The sequence below is a fragment of the Macaca thibetana genome, chromosome 3 (genome assembly GCF_024542745.1).
Source record: "Macaca thibetana thibetana isolate TM-01 chromosome 3, ASM2454274v1, whole genome shotgun sequence".
Lineage (NCBI taxonomy): Eukaryota > Metazoa > Chordata > Mammalia > Primates > Cercopithecidae > Macaca > Macaca thibetana.
The window spans coordinates 8492285-8507477 of NC_065580.1; the positions used below are offsets into that span (position 1 = coordinate 8492285).

At 52.0% G+C, this 15193-nt stretch overlaps 2 protein-coding genes across 3 annotated transcripts in view; one reads left to right on the top strand and one right to left on the bottom strand.

The window, feature by feature from the left end:
- The window catches only part of RARRES2 (retinoic acid receptor responder 2), a 647965-nt gene that overhangs the window by 73829 nt on the left and 558943 nt on the right, over nt 1-15193 (top strand). The gene's annotated exons all lie outside the window — the stretch shown is intronic.
- Nucleotides 4679-13804, bottom strand: AOC1 (amine oxidase copper containing 1). 2 transcript variants are annotated; one of them, XM_050785827.1, is made up of 5 exons: nt 13734-13804; nt 7914-9499; nt 6905-7190; nt 5330-5462; nt 4679-5020 (listed from the first exon to the last, which is right to left on the bottom strand). In XM_050785827.1, the coding sequence occupies exons 2-5, from the start codon at nt 9493-9495 to the stop codon at nt 4754-4756; spliced, it is 2268 nt and encodes a 755-aa protein (XP_050641784.1). In that variant the 5' UTR covers nt 9496-9499; nt 13734-13804; the 3' UTR covers nt 4679-4753. The 2 variants fall into 2 exon arrangements, with proteins under 2 accessions (XP_050641784.1, XP_050641783.1); XM_050785826.1 differs by lacking the exon at nt 13734-13804 and adding an exon at nt 13377-13465.

Consider the following 15193-nt stretch of genomic DNA (forward strand, 5'->3'; position numbering starts at 1 on the left):
CTTGTCCCATTGAGTTCATGAGCATAATAAAATAGTTGTTATTTTATGCCACTAAGTTGAGGTGGTTTGTTATGTAGCAATGGATAACTATAACATGGAATCAGCTCTCAGGCAGTGACGGGGGATCTTGTGAGTTTTGCAAACCAATGCTTGGATGCCCTAGCAAATAAGCATGAGGGTTTAGTAGGCAACCTTTTAACATCTGGGCTAAGTTCTTGGATCAGACATCTGAACCTAATATAATATATATATATATATATATATATATATATATGTATTTAACTTTTAAGTTCACAGTGCATGTGCAGGTTTGTTACATAGGTAAATTGCGTCATGGGGTTTGTTATACAGATTATTTCATCACCCAGGTATTAAGCTTAGTACCCATTAGTTATTTTTCACTGTCCTCTCCCTCCTCCTACCCTCCACTCTCTAACAGGCCCCAGTGTGTGTTGTTCTCCTCTATGTGTTCTCATCATTTAGCTCCCACTTATAAGTGAGAACATAAGGTATTTTGGTTTCCTGTGTTAGTTTGCTAAGGATAATGGCCTCCAGCTCTATCCATAACCCTGCAAAGGACAAGATCTCTTTCTTTTTTATGGCAGAATAGTATTCCATGGTGTATATATATCACATTTTCTTTATCCAGTCTATGATTGATGGGCATTTAGGTTGATTCTATATCTGTCGCCCAGGCTGGAGTGCAGTAGCGCAATCTCGGCTCACCGCAACCTCCGCCTCCCGGGTTCAAGCGATTCTCCTGCCTCAGCCTCCCAAGTAGCTGGGACTACAGGCGCCCATCACCACGCCTGGATAATTTTTATATTTTTAGTAGAGATGGGGTTTTACCACATTGGCCAGGCTGGTCTTGAATTCCTGACCTTGTGATCTGCCCGCCTCGGCTCCCCAAAGTGCTGGGATTGTAGGTGTGAGCCACTGCACCTGGCCGATTCCGTGTCTTTTCTATTGTGAATAGTGCTGCAGTGAACATATGTGTGCATGTGTCTTTATAATAGAATGATTTATATTCCTTTGGGTATACAACCAGTAATGAGATTGCTGGGTCAAATGGTATTTTGTCTTTATACACCTGATATGTTTTCATGAGATATCAGATTCGTCCTGGCCTCAGCCATTAGAAATTCCAGGTTATGGGATGTAACCACCTTGAAGTGGCCCCAGGACAGGGAATCCATGCAGTTCAAAGTAGCAGGTCAATTACCAAATGTATGACCAAAAATTATGAATGTCTCCCCCTAACTGGGAGAGGCACAGCAGTTCTCCCTGCTGAGGAGGGTCCGACAACAGGGACCTGAGTGTACGTGGTGCTCAGGGAGAATTCACTGCCCAGGAAGAGCTGACCTTCCAGGCCTGGGGAGGCTGTGTGCTTGGGAATGGCAGAGTCGCACATGGACAATCATTGAGTGAGTCCACAGAGGCCAAGCTCTGCCTACTTGAGGGTTAGACCAGGCTTCCAGTTTTTTGTTTAAGAAGTGGCATCTTGCTAGGTTGCCCAGGCTGTGGGCTTGGACTCCTAGGCTCAAGAAATCCTCCTGCTTCAGCCCGCTGAGTACTTCCAGTTTTTATTAAGAAACAGAAGATGAACATCTGAGGATATCCCCGCCTCGGCACAGGAGCCCGCAGGCCTCCCTGTCTGTCCCTCTGGGCTGTCACCCCTGTGACTGTGGATATCTTGAGGTCAGGGACTTCCTCTTCCTCGTCTTTGTGTCCTAGGTCAATTACATTCTGCTTAAGGGAAGGAGGAACAGTGAGAAATGCTGAAAAGTAGAAGCTGGGGTGTCAGGGAGGGAGGGGGAAAGTAGTACCCGTGAGGACCATTCGGGATGGGGCCTGGGAGGAAGCGAAGGGGCCCTAGGATTCTTGGGGCTGCTTTCTCAGGGGTGAGGTCAGGTCCTTCTGCCATCTTGTTAGGGGTGGATGTTGTTGGGAGATGGCACTGTGGTGGCCGCAGGAATGGCCAAAATAATTATTTGGGGCAAGATGCAAAGACTCAACAGGGCAGGGAAGTAAGAATGTGATTTGAGGCTTGTATATCTGAGGCTCTCAGCTGCTAGTCACTCAACAAGGACTGCCGAGTGCCCGCTGAATGCACAACACCAACAAACAACTGTGAAAAGTCACCCAGGTAAAGTAAGCGATACCTTTGGTCTTCCAGCTTTCCTCGGTGTGGTGGGTGATGACAGTCACACACCCACAACTCAGTGTGTAAAGGAGCCCCTGAGCCTCTGGTGTCCTCCACCCTCTTGAAATGTTTATCAAAACCACACACACTCTTCCTTTCTGTCTTCTTGGAGGAAGAGAAAGGCTGGAATCAGTTCTGTTGAATTGTCCGGTTTGAAAAGATCCAGGACCCTGCCCCACATGACCTGACTCACCTGCTCCTGCCTCCCCGTCACTGGGTCCTGGTTCTGCGGCTGGCCGTGGGTGACTGAGCTCTGAGCAGGGCTGGGAGGGACAGTGTCAGATCCCCCATCTGTTTGCTTGTCTGCTTTCCTCTCTCAGTGGTCCCCCATGATAGAAAACTCCACATCCATTGTATTGGCTCCTATGGCTGCTATAAACACCGTACCACAAACTTACTGGCCTCAAACAACACCAATGTATTATTTTACCATCTGAGGTCTTCAGGGCCTTGTTCCTAATGGAGGCTCTGGGGGAAAATCTGTTTCCTTGTCTTTTCCAGTTTCTAGAGGTCGCTTTCATTCCTTGGTTTGTGGCCCCTTCTGTCATCTTCAGAGCCGGCAGTGTGGCATCTTCTCTCTGCTCTTCTCTCCTGTCTCCCTCTCACAAGGGCCTTGTGATTACCCAAGCCCACCTGGATGATCCAGGATAATTTCCCATCTCAAGATCCTTACCTTAATCATGCCCACAGAATTCCTTCCTTGAGCATGTAAGGTAACAGATCCACAGGTCCCAGGGATCATGATGTGGACATCATTGGTGGGGGGTGGGGGGCATTATTCTAGCTACCCCATCCATCCTGGCCAGCTACTAAAGTACCACACATCAGCAATTAGAGTTTCATTTTTCTTTCTTTCCTTCCCTCCGTCCTTTCCTCCCTTCCTCCCTCTTGGAAAATTTAGATTTCAGTTTTTTGAGTGGGTAATACATTCTCACGATTCAAAAATAAAAATAACATAGCACTGGGGCAAGAGGCTGTGTCACCCGCGTTTCTGCAGTCAGTGCTTTCCTAGGCCATGTGCCATGGCCAGGACACCTGGGGCTCCCTCAGCTCCACAGGGAGGGAGGAGACGCTCCTTGCCTCATCCCCATAGCATCTGGCCAGGCCACTCTGCTTTCTCCCCAGCCTCTATCTCCCTACCTGGCCAGCCTGTGGCCCGGCGCTCTCCATCATTCCCCTTCTGTCCCCAAAAGCAAGCAAACAAAGCAACAACAAAACCCCTAACAACTCAATAGAAAGGTTTCCATGGAGAAAGCCTGCCCCATCCCTGTTCTCATCTACCACGCTTCCCTGTAGTCTACACGGAGACCAGTCTAGGGAAACTCCTGTCCTTTCTCACACAAAGTTAGCATGCTGTCTGTATTATTCTATGCCTCTTCTCTTTTGCTATGGCCTAAAGTTTTGCTCTATCAGCACACAGAATATCCTCATTTGTGTGTTTCTTTTATAATCACCTAGAATTGCACTGTGTGATTGTGCCACAGTTTATTCAACTGGGGTTTTCTACAGATGAGCAGTTGGTTGTTTCCAGACTTTTGCTGTTACAAACAATGCTGCAATGAATCACTTTGTACATATGTCTTTCCTGTATTTATAGATGGATCTTGGGGATAAACCCCCCGAAGTTGGGCCAGTGTGCCAATGGATAAAGGCATGGTGATTTGCTAGATCTCCCTGTAGTATCTTCTCTATGGTTGTGCCATTTTGCAAGCCTGTCACTGACACTGGAAAATTCCCTTGCAGCCTCCCCAAGAGAAAGTTGTCAGTCTCAGATTTTTTTTTTTTTTTTTTTTTTTGAGACAGGGTCTCACTGTGTCTGTATTGCCCAGGCTGGAGTGCAGTGGTATGATCTCGGCTCCTCGGCTCAAGAGATCTTCCCACCCAACCCCCTCTGTCCTGGGACTACAGGCGTATGCCACCCTGCCTGGCTAATTTTTTGTATTTTTTAGGAGAGATGGGGTTTAGCCACGTTGCTCAGACTGGTCTTGAACTCCTGGGCTCAAGTGATCCTCCCATCCTTCCGCCTCAGGCTCCCAAAGTGCTGGGATTACAAGCGTGAGCCACCATGCCTGGCCAGTCTCAGATTTTAGAAAAACCAAACTGACGGGTACAGGATTTCAGTGAGCTTCCTTTTTATTAGTAACGCTGGCTTTTCTGGGCTGCAGTAGACCAGTGTGAATAAAGTGTATGCCATGTGTGCACGTCTATGTGAGTGTGTGCATGTCTGTGTGTGTGCATATCTGTGCGAGTGTGCATGTCTGTGTGTGTGCACATCTGTGCGAGTGTGTGCATGTCTGTGCGAGTGTGCACGTGTGTGTGCACATCTGTGCGAGTGTGTGCACGTCTGTGCGAGTGTGCACGTGTGTGTGCACATCTATGCGAGTGTGTGCACGTCTGTGTGAGTGCGTGCACGTCTGTGTGTGTGTGTCCTACACACATGGCCCTGTGCCTCCCCACAAGAAGCAGCACACAGAGTGAAGCTCTGAGGGTTTATTGTCTGCCCCAGTGAGGCTCCTGGGCTTCTTGGGAGGAACTGGGGGCAGGGGCTGGTCACACGGGTCTGTAGGTCCCATTGTAGCTAAAAGGGGGAGGCATCGAGCAGTCCCTGTCCTCAGGGATCCAGCGCTGGACGTGGTTGGGGCCGTTGTCCCGAGGCCACACGATCACAGTGTCTCTGGATGCCAGGGAGGGGTCCTCTGGGAAGAAGTTGAATGGCCGGAGCAGGAAGCCCACGGAGTTCCCAGGTGTGGCTGTGTTGGGAATGTCCTCTGAGTGGGGGATGTGCAGGAAGCCCACCGTCACCCAGGCCACCAGGTCCTGCAGAAGATAGGGTGGGCTTCAGTGGGCAGGGCTGAGTACTGACCACTGGAGGCCACTCTAGCCTTTGATCATTTGCAGTTCTGCCTGCAAACTTGCTGAATTCCTCTCCAGCCCCTTTTTAAAGAGATGGACAGCTCGGTTGTGACCTCTGAACTTGCCGTCCACACAGCAAGGCACAGCTCCTGCAACTGGGGACAGATCTGGGCAGAGGGTGGTTGGGACTCCCTGATGGTGATGAAGATGGTCCTGGGCTGAGCTGGAAGGAGGCACGGCCAGCACTGGGCAGGGCTGGGGACAGGGCAGTACCTCATTTTCAATGTTCTCATTGTTGTGAAGAAACTTCTCAAAGACCACGGGCGGGTCCCAGGGGTCGTTCTGGTGGTAGATGCTGCTGCTGCACAGCTCTGACTCCCGGTACTTGGTCACTGCCAGGGGGTACCTGCCAGGCAGAGGCGAAGCAGCTTGGCTCAGGGGCCTGGGCTGGCCCCCCTTAGCCCCACCCAGGGAACAGCTTCAGGGTCAAAATAGAGGAAGATGAGAGATCATCTCTCCTGGGAGTCGGCAGGACGGGCTGCTGTTAACCGAGGTTCAGGTGATTGTCAGGAGTTCTCCCTGCCCTCCTCCCCAAATACACAAACACAGGCCCAGAAGAGCAGGCAACCCTTGCACAACACAGGTGTGAGCTGCACGGGTCCACCTTCTTTCTTTCTTCCATTTTTTTTTTTTTTTTTTGAGATGGAGTTTTGCTCTGTCGCCCAGGCTGGAGTGCAGTAACGCGATCTTGGCTCACTGCAACCTCCACCTCCCGGGTTCAAGTGATTCTCCTGCCTCAGCCTCCCGACTAGCTGAGAATACAGGTGCCCGCCACCACATCCAGCTAATTTTTGTATCTTTAGTAGAGACAGTGTTTCGCCGTGTTGGCCAGGCTGGTCTGGAACTCCTGACTTCAGGTGATATGCCCGCCTCCGCCTCCCAAAGTGCTGGGATTACAGGCGTGAGCCACCACGCCCAGCCACAGGTCCACTTTCACTTGGAGTTTCTTCCACCCCTGCCACCGTGAGACAGCAAATCCAGCCCCTCCTCCTCCTCCTCAGCCCACTCGAAGTGAAGGTGACGAGGATAAAGACCTTTGGGATGAGCTACTCCCACTTAATGGATCGTAGATATATTTTCTTTTCCTTAGGATTTTTTTTTTTTTTTTTTTTTTTGAGATGGAGTCTCGCTTTGAAGCCCAGGCTGGAGTGCAGTGGCGCGATCTCGGCTCACTGCAAGCTCCGCCTCCTGGGTTCCCACCATTCTCCTGCCTTAGCCTCCCGAGTAGCTGGGACCACAGGCGCCCGCCACCATGCCCAGCTAATTTTTTGTATTTTTAGTAGAGACGAGAATTCACCGTGTTAGCCAGGATGGTCTTGATCTCCTGATCTTGTGATCCGTCCGTCTCGGCCTCCCAAAGTGCTGGGATTACAGGCGTGAGCCACTACGCCTGGCCAGGATTTTATTAATAACATTTTCTTTTCTCTAGCTTACTTTATTGTAAGAACACAGTATCTAACACATAGAACATATAAAATATGTGTTCATGGAATGTTTATGTAAGTGGTAAGGCTTCTGGTCAACAGTAGGCTATTCGTAGTTATGTTGTGGTGAAGTCATAGTTATGCTTGGCTTTTTTACTGCATTTGGGGGTTGGCACCCCTAACCCCCACATTGTTCAGGGTCAGTTGCACACACAGATATACACATACATACACAACACGCATGTGTGCCCAGATACAAAACCACATAGACTCAGAACCCCATAGACACAAACACAGACAGACACAGACACACACACTGAGGGGAGCCCCTGACCCTCCCCCAGGCCCCCTGGGTCTTCCTCACCTTGCCCAGGTGATGGCCTGCTCCTCCTGCCAGCCTGGGGGCAGCACCTGGTCAGCCATAGAGTGGATCTGCAGGCGGTAGCTGCGCTTGTGGCCCCAGGGGTTCTCCTGGGGGCTGGTAAAGAGCAGGTACCGGGGCAGCTTCCTTTTGAAGCGGAAGGCCGCCTGGCGCTCCCGGGAGTACCGCGTCTGCTCCACGGTCGGCTGGACAACGTGGTGTCTCGGGCTCCAGGGGTTGGTGATATTTTCTAGCTTCATCTGCAGTGTCTGGAAGCTGTTCTTGGTGCCTGGAGGTATGCAGGGAGAAGGAGAATGAGCATCAAGCTGCCAGAACTGAAACCTCCTCATTCTGCCCCAGGATCTCCATCCTCCACCACATCCAACAGCCAACTGTCTAGAATAACCCGGATGTTGGGGGATGCCCTGGGCAGCTGTGGTGATTCCATTACCACTCTGGGAAGTTCCTCTCAAGAGCTGTGCTCACGCCCATCTGCTGTGGCTGCAATCCCAGAGAAGGGGCACCCATTTTTCTCCAGGCATGTGAGGCTCTGTCCAGAGAGGTGGCTGGGGCTGAGGGGTAGGAGCTGCCTGTCTGGTCCTGGTGGCCTTGTTGGGTCTGGTGGCATCAGTCATTCTACCCATGCCGTTCTTTTATGGTGACATCATCCGGGAGACACCCTGAGTATTCCCAGATGACACTACATTCCATCTCAGAGCACTAGACAGTGACATTTCTTACCCTCCTAGGCACTGTCCCCTCCCTTGCCCCACTCACAGTCCCCAGGGTCAGAACAGGGTCCACACTGTTGCATCTAGGGCAACCCTCGGCAGTGTTTGCTTTCACCATTTTTCAGGGACACACACATTTCTAGCTTTAGGTTTTACAGAAGCAGGCTTGGCAAATGCTCCTAACTTTCCACCACCAGGGAGTTACAGTGTCGTCTCCTGGGAGTTTAAGTTATTGGTTGGATGCAGACGCTCGAACGGGAGAGTCTTGCTTTGAGTCCTACCTGCTACATCCAGGTCAACGCGGTAGTGCACCAAGTGAGTGTGTATGTTGCCAATCAGGTGGGTGTGCAGGCGAGTGCCGTGGCGCAGCCCCTCAGGAGTGTAGAAGGTGGCGTAGACGTAGCCAGTGGCATGCATCTTGGCCTCCATCACCCCGTTGGGGTAGAAGATGAAGTCCCAAATGTAATCATAATTGTAGACAGTTGAAGTTGTCCGCAGCACCAGCGCCTGGCCCTTCAGCCCGGCATAGAAGTTGAAGCCACCTTTAAAGTTGGAATTAAAGTGCCGCCGAAGGGGCACCCCTGTGGGCATTTCAAAGAGGCAGAGGGCTCGGGGATAATGGACCGGGTCATCGCTGTCGTAGTAGTGGAAGGTGTCCAGGTAGGTGGCAGTCTCTGGGCAGTCGATGCCGGGGGCTAACTCATGAGTGAGGCTGCCCAGGCCATAGCCCACATCGAGGTACTTGGTCTGCATGCCTGCAGGTGTGTGTCCTCCATACAGGGCCACTGCCTCTTGCACGCTGACCTCATAGGCAATGCGCTCTCCACCAAACTGCACGTTCAGGACCTGCAGCCCGGAGGAGGAGCGCAGCCGGAAGGCAAAGCTCCAACCCCCATAGAGCACAGCATTGCCCTCCAGCCTGAAGCGAGGGCCGTGGGGCTGGACAAAGCGGGGGCCGCTCACATGGATGGGGCTGGGGAAGACCCCGCGGGGCTTGTAGGAGGAGAAGAGGGGGGGCTCCTCTGTGCTCTCATGCCCCTTGCCCCTAGGCAGTGGGTCCTCCAGGACCACCACGTCCACCTCTCCATCTGCATACTTCCGAGCCAGTTCCTCTGGGCTCCCATAGAACTTCCCGTTGTACCACACCTGCTCCACGGCCCAGTGCCGGGCATCTGTGCTCCCATGATCCACGAGGAGCTCCAGCCCAGTGGGGTGCAGAAAGTAGCCTTCTACATAGCGCTGTATGATGAGCCAACTGCGGCGCTGGCCAGAAGCCATGCCCCGGGGGGCCACGTCGGTGAAGGCCAGGCATCTGTCATGGCAGTCTTGGAATGAGAAGCCTGTGGTATTGAGGAAGAACTGATGCAGGGGCTTGGTGGCTTCCTGCAGGGTGTGGCTGAGGAGGGCATACTCTGCTGTGGAGACGGGCCTCGATGCCCAGGAGGACTGGTGCCCAGGCCTGGGGGACAGTGCTCGCAGGTAGCGGGGCCCTGGCAGGGGCCCCACAGCAAACTCAGTGATATTTGGGTGCTCCTGGTCACCAAAGAAGATGACGGCACGGGCTTCCCGCACAGGCTGCCTTTCGCCTTTATCCAGAAACCTCAGCACATGGTGCTTCTTGGGCAGCAGCATCTCGATGAGAAACACAGTGTTCTTGGTCATGGTGGGGGCCCTAGAGGGCTGCAGCCTCAGCTCCTTCTTGGACCAGAGGAAGCTGTGCACTGCTTTCAGCTCTTGGTTGCTCAGGTCTGAAAACACCCCTGCCTTCCTGTGCAGAGTTCCCAGGGAGGGCTCCGCCATGGCCATCTGCAGCATCAGCACGGCAGCCACGGCCCAGCCCAGGGCGGGCGTCTCTCGCTCCATTGCTCTGGAATGCAGTAGAGGAGATGAACTTAGTTGTCTTATGGGCAGAAATGGGCTTCCCTCAGGTTAGGGCCATGGAATTTTCCTATGGACTGAGCTTCCTCCCCTTGCCCTGCCCCAAGCTGGAGGCTGTCCTGGGGCAGCTGGGGTCCCATGCATAGTCCCCAGTGCTGTCGGGCGTCTGTCTGCATTCAGCCATTTTATTTCTACCCTCTCCTCACTCTGTAAACATCCTCCAGTCCTGCGGCCTTCCTTACTCAGGGGAATGCTCTTGTTTTTGTGCATTATCTCAGCCAGGGGCGCCGTGAGTCACAGAGGGCAGGCTGGGCCCCTGCCCATGCCCCCAGGTGCTTCTTGTGTCCTGGAGAAGCAGATACCTGTATTAACAGCAAAACTACATTTCTGACACAACAAATTCCTTTTAGGTAGATAGATTTTGAAATTTAGTGTAGAAATTCAAAGGTAGGCTCTGGAGTCAGGCTGCCCGAGTCGAGTCCCAGTAACCCATGCCACTAGGACTTGCTGTGTGGCCTCGGGCACGCTGCTTAAACTCTCTGGGCCTTCATGTTCTTAGTTATAAAATGAAAATAACAACAACAGTGCTTAGCTCCTAGGGTTGTGGATATAAACCAATAAACAGTACATATAAAGTGTTTGTAACAATGTCTGCCATATAGGAAATGCATGAGAAATGTTAGCTGCTCTTCTTGTTAAATGAAAGACAGGCTATCGACACCAGCACATTTAAAGTTTTATGCAATGTAGAGTGATTCAGGTGTGACTAGGCTGCAGACTGATGGCTTTAGGGGTGAGGTGGAGGTGCCCAGTCCCGCCCGGCCTTCTTTGTGCCCCATTCAGCTCCCTTGTTCACTCAAGGCTACTCAGAGGGGACCTCGGGGAGGGGTCCATCTTAGGGAGATGCCTTTTCCTTTCTCAAGGAAGGTGGGTCAGGGTCTTCACCTCATAACCCCATTCCCTAAGCAGCTGTAAAATCCTGTGCTTGTAGCTGCGAGCCTCCTGCAGGGCTGGGAGACATGGTGGCCACAACTCCGTCTTCCCGTGTGCTGTGTGCGAAGTCTCTGGGAGACTGTAGCTCTCACCTGTTGCGCTGCTGCCGCAGAGGCTGGCTGGAATTAGCTCCCAGTCTCAGTTTCTCCAGACCCTAACTTGTCCTCCTGGGTACTGTGGGCCCTTCCTGGAAGGCTGCCGTCACCGTGAAATTTCCCTACAGAAACACTGCCCTCGCGGCCTTGCACCCCCTTCCTCTAGGCTCTGGGTTGACCTAGAAGCCCCACTTCAGGATTCCTCCCTGTCTCAGCTGTGCTTTTCACTTCCTGCAAGCAGCGGCCGAGGCACAGACACTTGACTTACAAGGTGGATGCACGAGTGGGTTGGACTCTGAGAGATCCTTGTTTTCATAGGTAGTGGCCTTTTTCTCCCTAAATCAGAAGCCCTGGGGGTAAACCTGGAGAAAACGCGTTCTCCTGTGCAGACAGACAGGTAGCAGAGAGTGTTAATCCACTCCTGTCTCAGACCTCTGCCTGGCCCAGCCTCCTCCCAGGGGGTCCAGGCTGTCTGCAAGGCAGGCCCCGAGGATTTCACCTGGAAAGTCGGCGGCACAGGGTATGAGGCGGAACAGGTGCAGCAGCTCCACTTTGGGTGTATCGTGGAGTGTCCCACTGAGGAAACCTGACCATCATGAGCGCTCTTCATTTCTTGCTTTTGTTTTTGGAAAATGCTTTTACACATCACATTTCCGAAGCACAAATGTTGGGAACACAATCCATGTGTTAACTAGAGGCCCTGTTTTCCTCGTGGCTTTTTTCCTCCAGAGAAGCTCAGCTGCACATCGTCCCTCCCCACCCGACTCTGGGCCAGTGTCACATCCGTCGCCACCTTTTGAGGTCAGCTGAAACCCTGCACTGCTGAGGAGCGCTCTGTTTTTGGCCCCAACTAACATACTCATTTCTCCACTAGTCCCCTTAGCACTTTGTATTTAATTTGTACATGATGGGCAGTTCTTGATTCATAGATAAATGAAAGGTGTTGGCTGGGCCTGTTTTATCACCCAATGGCTCTCTAGCCCTGGAGGCCATGGTCAAGGCTGATCTGAGATGTCCTTCTTCCCCTTTCCCATGCCCCCCTCCCCAAGGGCTCTCAACTTGCCCTCATTTTGCTCCATGGTCATGGCCTCTCATGGGGACGTCTCTCTGGTTGCCTTGTCTTGCCCTCTGGTGCTGGCAGAAGACCCTGGAACCCACATGATCTTGGGCTCTCAGAGGCCCTGCTCACCTGGATGGAGCAGGTGAGGCAGGGGCTGCAGGTGGAACTCAGAGCCAGCAGGAAGAATATGAGGTGAGTTCTTGTGTTCTTCTATTAAATATTGGCCAGGCCTCTTTTTTTTTTCTTTCAATAGACTATTTTTTTTTTTTTTTTTTCCTGAGACAGAGTCTTGCTCTGTAGCCCAGGCTGGAGTGTAGTGATGCGATCTTGGCTCACTGCAACCTCTGCCTCCCGGGTTCAAGCAATTCTCCTGCCTCAGCCTCCTGAGTAGTTGGGATTATAGGTGTACACCACCATGCCTGGCTGATTTTTTGTTTTTAGTAGAGATGGGGTTTCACCATGTTAGTCAGGATGATCTTGAACTCCTGACCTCAAGTGATCCAACTGCCTCAGCTTCCAAAAGTGCTGGGATTACAGGCATGGGCCACCGGGCCTGGCCCCAAATGGACTTCTTATTAGACTTAAAAAATATATATAGAGAGAGTCAGGATCTCACTATGTTGCCCAGTCTGGTCTCAAACTCCTGGGCTCAAGCGATCCTCCCACCTTGGCCTCCCAAAGTGCTGGGATTACAGTAGACTTTTTTTTTAGTAGACTTTTAAAAATAGACTTTAATAGATTTCTTAATAGACTTTATAAAGTCTGTTAAAAGTCTTTAAAAAGTCTATTAAAAGTCTTTTAACAAATTTTACAAAGTCTAGTAAAGTCTTTTAATAGACTTTTTAAACAGGAGTTTTAGGTTCATGGCAAAACTGAGCAAAAGGTATTGAGTTTCTTTATACTCACAGCCCCTATACACTCAGCCTCCCCATTGTTAATATCCACACCAGAGCCGTGCATTTATTACAGCTGAGGGACCTGCACATCACTCTCATCCGGAGCCCACACTTGACATCAGGGCTCACTCCTGCTGCTGCATATTCCGTGGGCTGGACAAATGGACAATGACATGGATTCAGCATTAGAGTAGCACACAGAGTAGTGCCACCTCCTCTGTGCTCCACCTCTTTCTCCTGAACCCTGGCATTCACTGCTCTTTGTGTTGTCTCCATAGTTTTGCCTTTTCCAGAACGTCCTGTATTTGGAATCTTACAGTCTGCAGCCTTTTCAGGTTGACTTCTTTTGCTTGGCAGTGTGCATTTAGGGTACCTCCATGTCCTTTCATGGCTGGGTCTCCTTGTTTACAACCTCTTATCCCCATGTTTCGTTTTGCTTTTCCAGGAAGGAGAAAGATGTAGAAGAGACCTTTGCTTTCCCCAGGAAAAACCTCTGTCCCCATGTGCGGTGGCAGTGGGGGCGGTGGCTGGCGGTGGCAGTGGGGGTGGTGGCTGGTGAGACCTCCAGGCAAGAACAGGAAGCAAGCCCTCTCCCCTCTTACCCTCCTCTCTGAGCTTTCCTTGCTCCACCCTGGCCAGCTGTTGCCTGCCACCAAGCACCCGGGCACCTTCTGTGATGTGCTGGGCTCCTGCCCTCACTTCCTGGCCCTCCTCCCTCTGTGTCCCGTTCTTCTGCCCCTCACTCCGTGCCCTCCTTCCACTGCTTTTCTTCCCACCAGGTCAGCCCCTTCTTGACTCTCCCGAATACCCATCAGAACGCACCTGTGTGCTCTGCTCCCAGTTCGCTCTGCTTCTAGCCTTTGCCCTTAAGCTGATCTCTGACTCCTTCTTGAAGTCAATCAGACCCCGCCCTGCAGGGAGGGACCAGGTGAGGCCTGGGCTGGCCTATGGCTTGGGAGATGCCTCCGTGGGCAGCTACAGTGGCGTGAGGGGGTGTGAGGAAGCTGACTGTGCAGCACACATGTCCTGAGTCCGTTTCTGGACAAGTGCCGCCTTCCGCAATAATTTGCTTTGGCTTCTCTGTGACGAGCCATGCAATGCCACAATCTGTTAATTTAGGTGGCACGTTTTGGAGGCAGAGATAAGGACAAGGGGCCATTCCCTAGCTGGTAGTCTTACCTGAAGCTGACAGATGGACCAGGGCAGGGGCTGATAGAGGCTGACACCTACAGCAAAACAGAGAATTCAATCACACCTAGAACAAGACACCAGAGGCAGAACCGTTTGGGAAGAGCAGCCACTCAAGACCAGTTGCAGACCTTGGTGGCTTTTTAACCATCTTTGGGACCCTGACCAGATTGAGAAAGGAGAAAGGACTTGGCGGGGAGAAAGCTGGCCAGGAGTTAATGATTGCTGACAGTTAGAGATAGCACTCGGGCAAAGACCGCATCCTGTCCGTTGTTGGCTGCTTGCCTTTCTTAAGGAGGTCCAGGCCTGGAGAGGGGCAGCGCTATATACAAAGTTGGAGCTAGGAGGCCAGAGGTCACAGCTCACAGATGTCCTGTGGCTAAATCTTGATATTTTGCTTTCAGAAAGTCACAACCCGTCAAAGCTAATTTGAGAGGATCTAGAGACTGAGATTGTTTCCATGAAACCGCAGAGAAGAAACAGAGCCACCCGCGCCTGCACCAGGACCTGCTGGGGCTGTGCCAGGGAAGCTCACTCGATTAGATCTTCATGGGAATGAAGCCAACATCATAGCTTTTGTCCCTGATTAGGGAAGGTGGGTTTGCAAAAAAGAAAATTCTACTATTTTCTGAGGGAGGGCCATTGGTCATAAGGGGCCCTGGTGAGGTCCTGATGGCTTGGGCAACCCCAACCAGATAGGGGAGAACATTCATCTCCAAGTGCTGGCCCTGCTTCTGCCACTGGCTGGTGGTCTTATACTTGACAGTCATTAATTCATTCAACAAATGTTTATGGAGCAACCATTCTGCATCAGGGAGACACAGCAATGAACAAACAAAACCAAACCCTCTATGGAACTCACATTTCAGTGAGGAGGGTATCCAGCAGTGAAGCTTGTAAGCCACCAGAGCAGACCTCCTCACTGGGACAGCCGATGACAGGGGCTGGCCCTGGGTTGGCATCTCAGAACTGAACTTTCGGGATCCTGCCCCGCTGTGCCGGCCTGCTGACTGTTTTTACAGACAATGTGATTTGTGAACACCTGCTTTCCTATTGGGAGTCTGGAATCTTGTTAGTTGTGGTAGGCAGAGGGTGTGCCTACTACGTGACCAGCCCCAACCTCTGCCCCAGCTCTGAGCTTCTACTTCCCTGGGGAGACGCAGGGTGCAGGGTATGCTCCGTGCAGCCTTCACGGGAGGGAGAGCTCAGCGAGTCTGTGCCCCGACCCCTCCAGACCCTGCTGTGTCCTTGCTGTGTCTTGGCTGTGGGTATAACTGTCTGTTTAGTCTGGTGACTCCTAGTGAAGCTCTGACAGCAGAGGTGCCATGAGGTGTCACGGGTGTTCACAGAGGTGTCCTGCAGGTATTGGCAGCAAGTGGTGACACAGTGTGTTCCAGAGGGGTACATGCTCAGGGGAAAACAGAGCGGGGGCGGGGTTAGACATGTGGCGG

Coding starts and splice junctions, on each gene's coding strand:
- AOC1 (XM_050785827.1), bottom strand. CDS start 9,495: ATGGAGCGAGAGACGCCCGCCCTGGGCTGGGCCGTGGCTGCCGTGCTG. Junction 5,463..6,904: donor CAGGCCATCACCTGGGCAAG/GTGAGGAAGACC, acceptor TCTGCCTGGCAG/GTACCCCCTGGCAGTGACCA. Junction 5,021..5,329: donor ATGAGAACATTGAAAATGAG/GTACTGCCCTGT, acceptor TATCTTCTGCAG/GACCTGGTGGCCTGGGTGAC.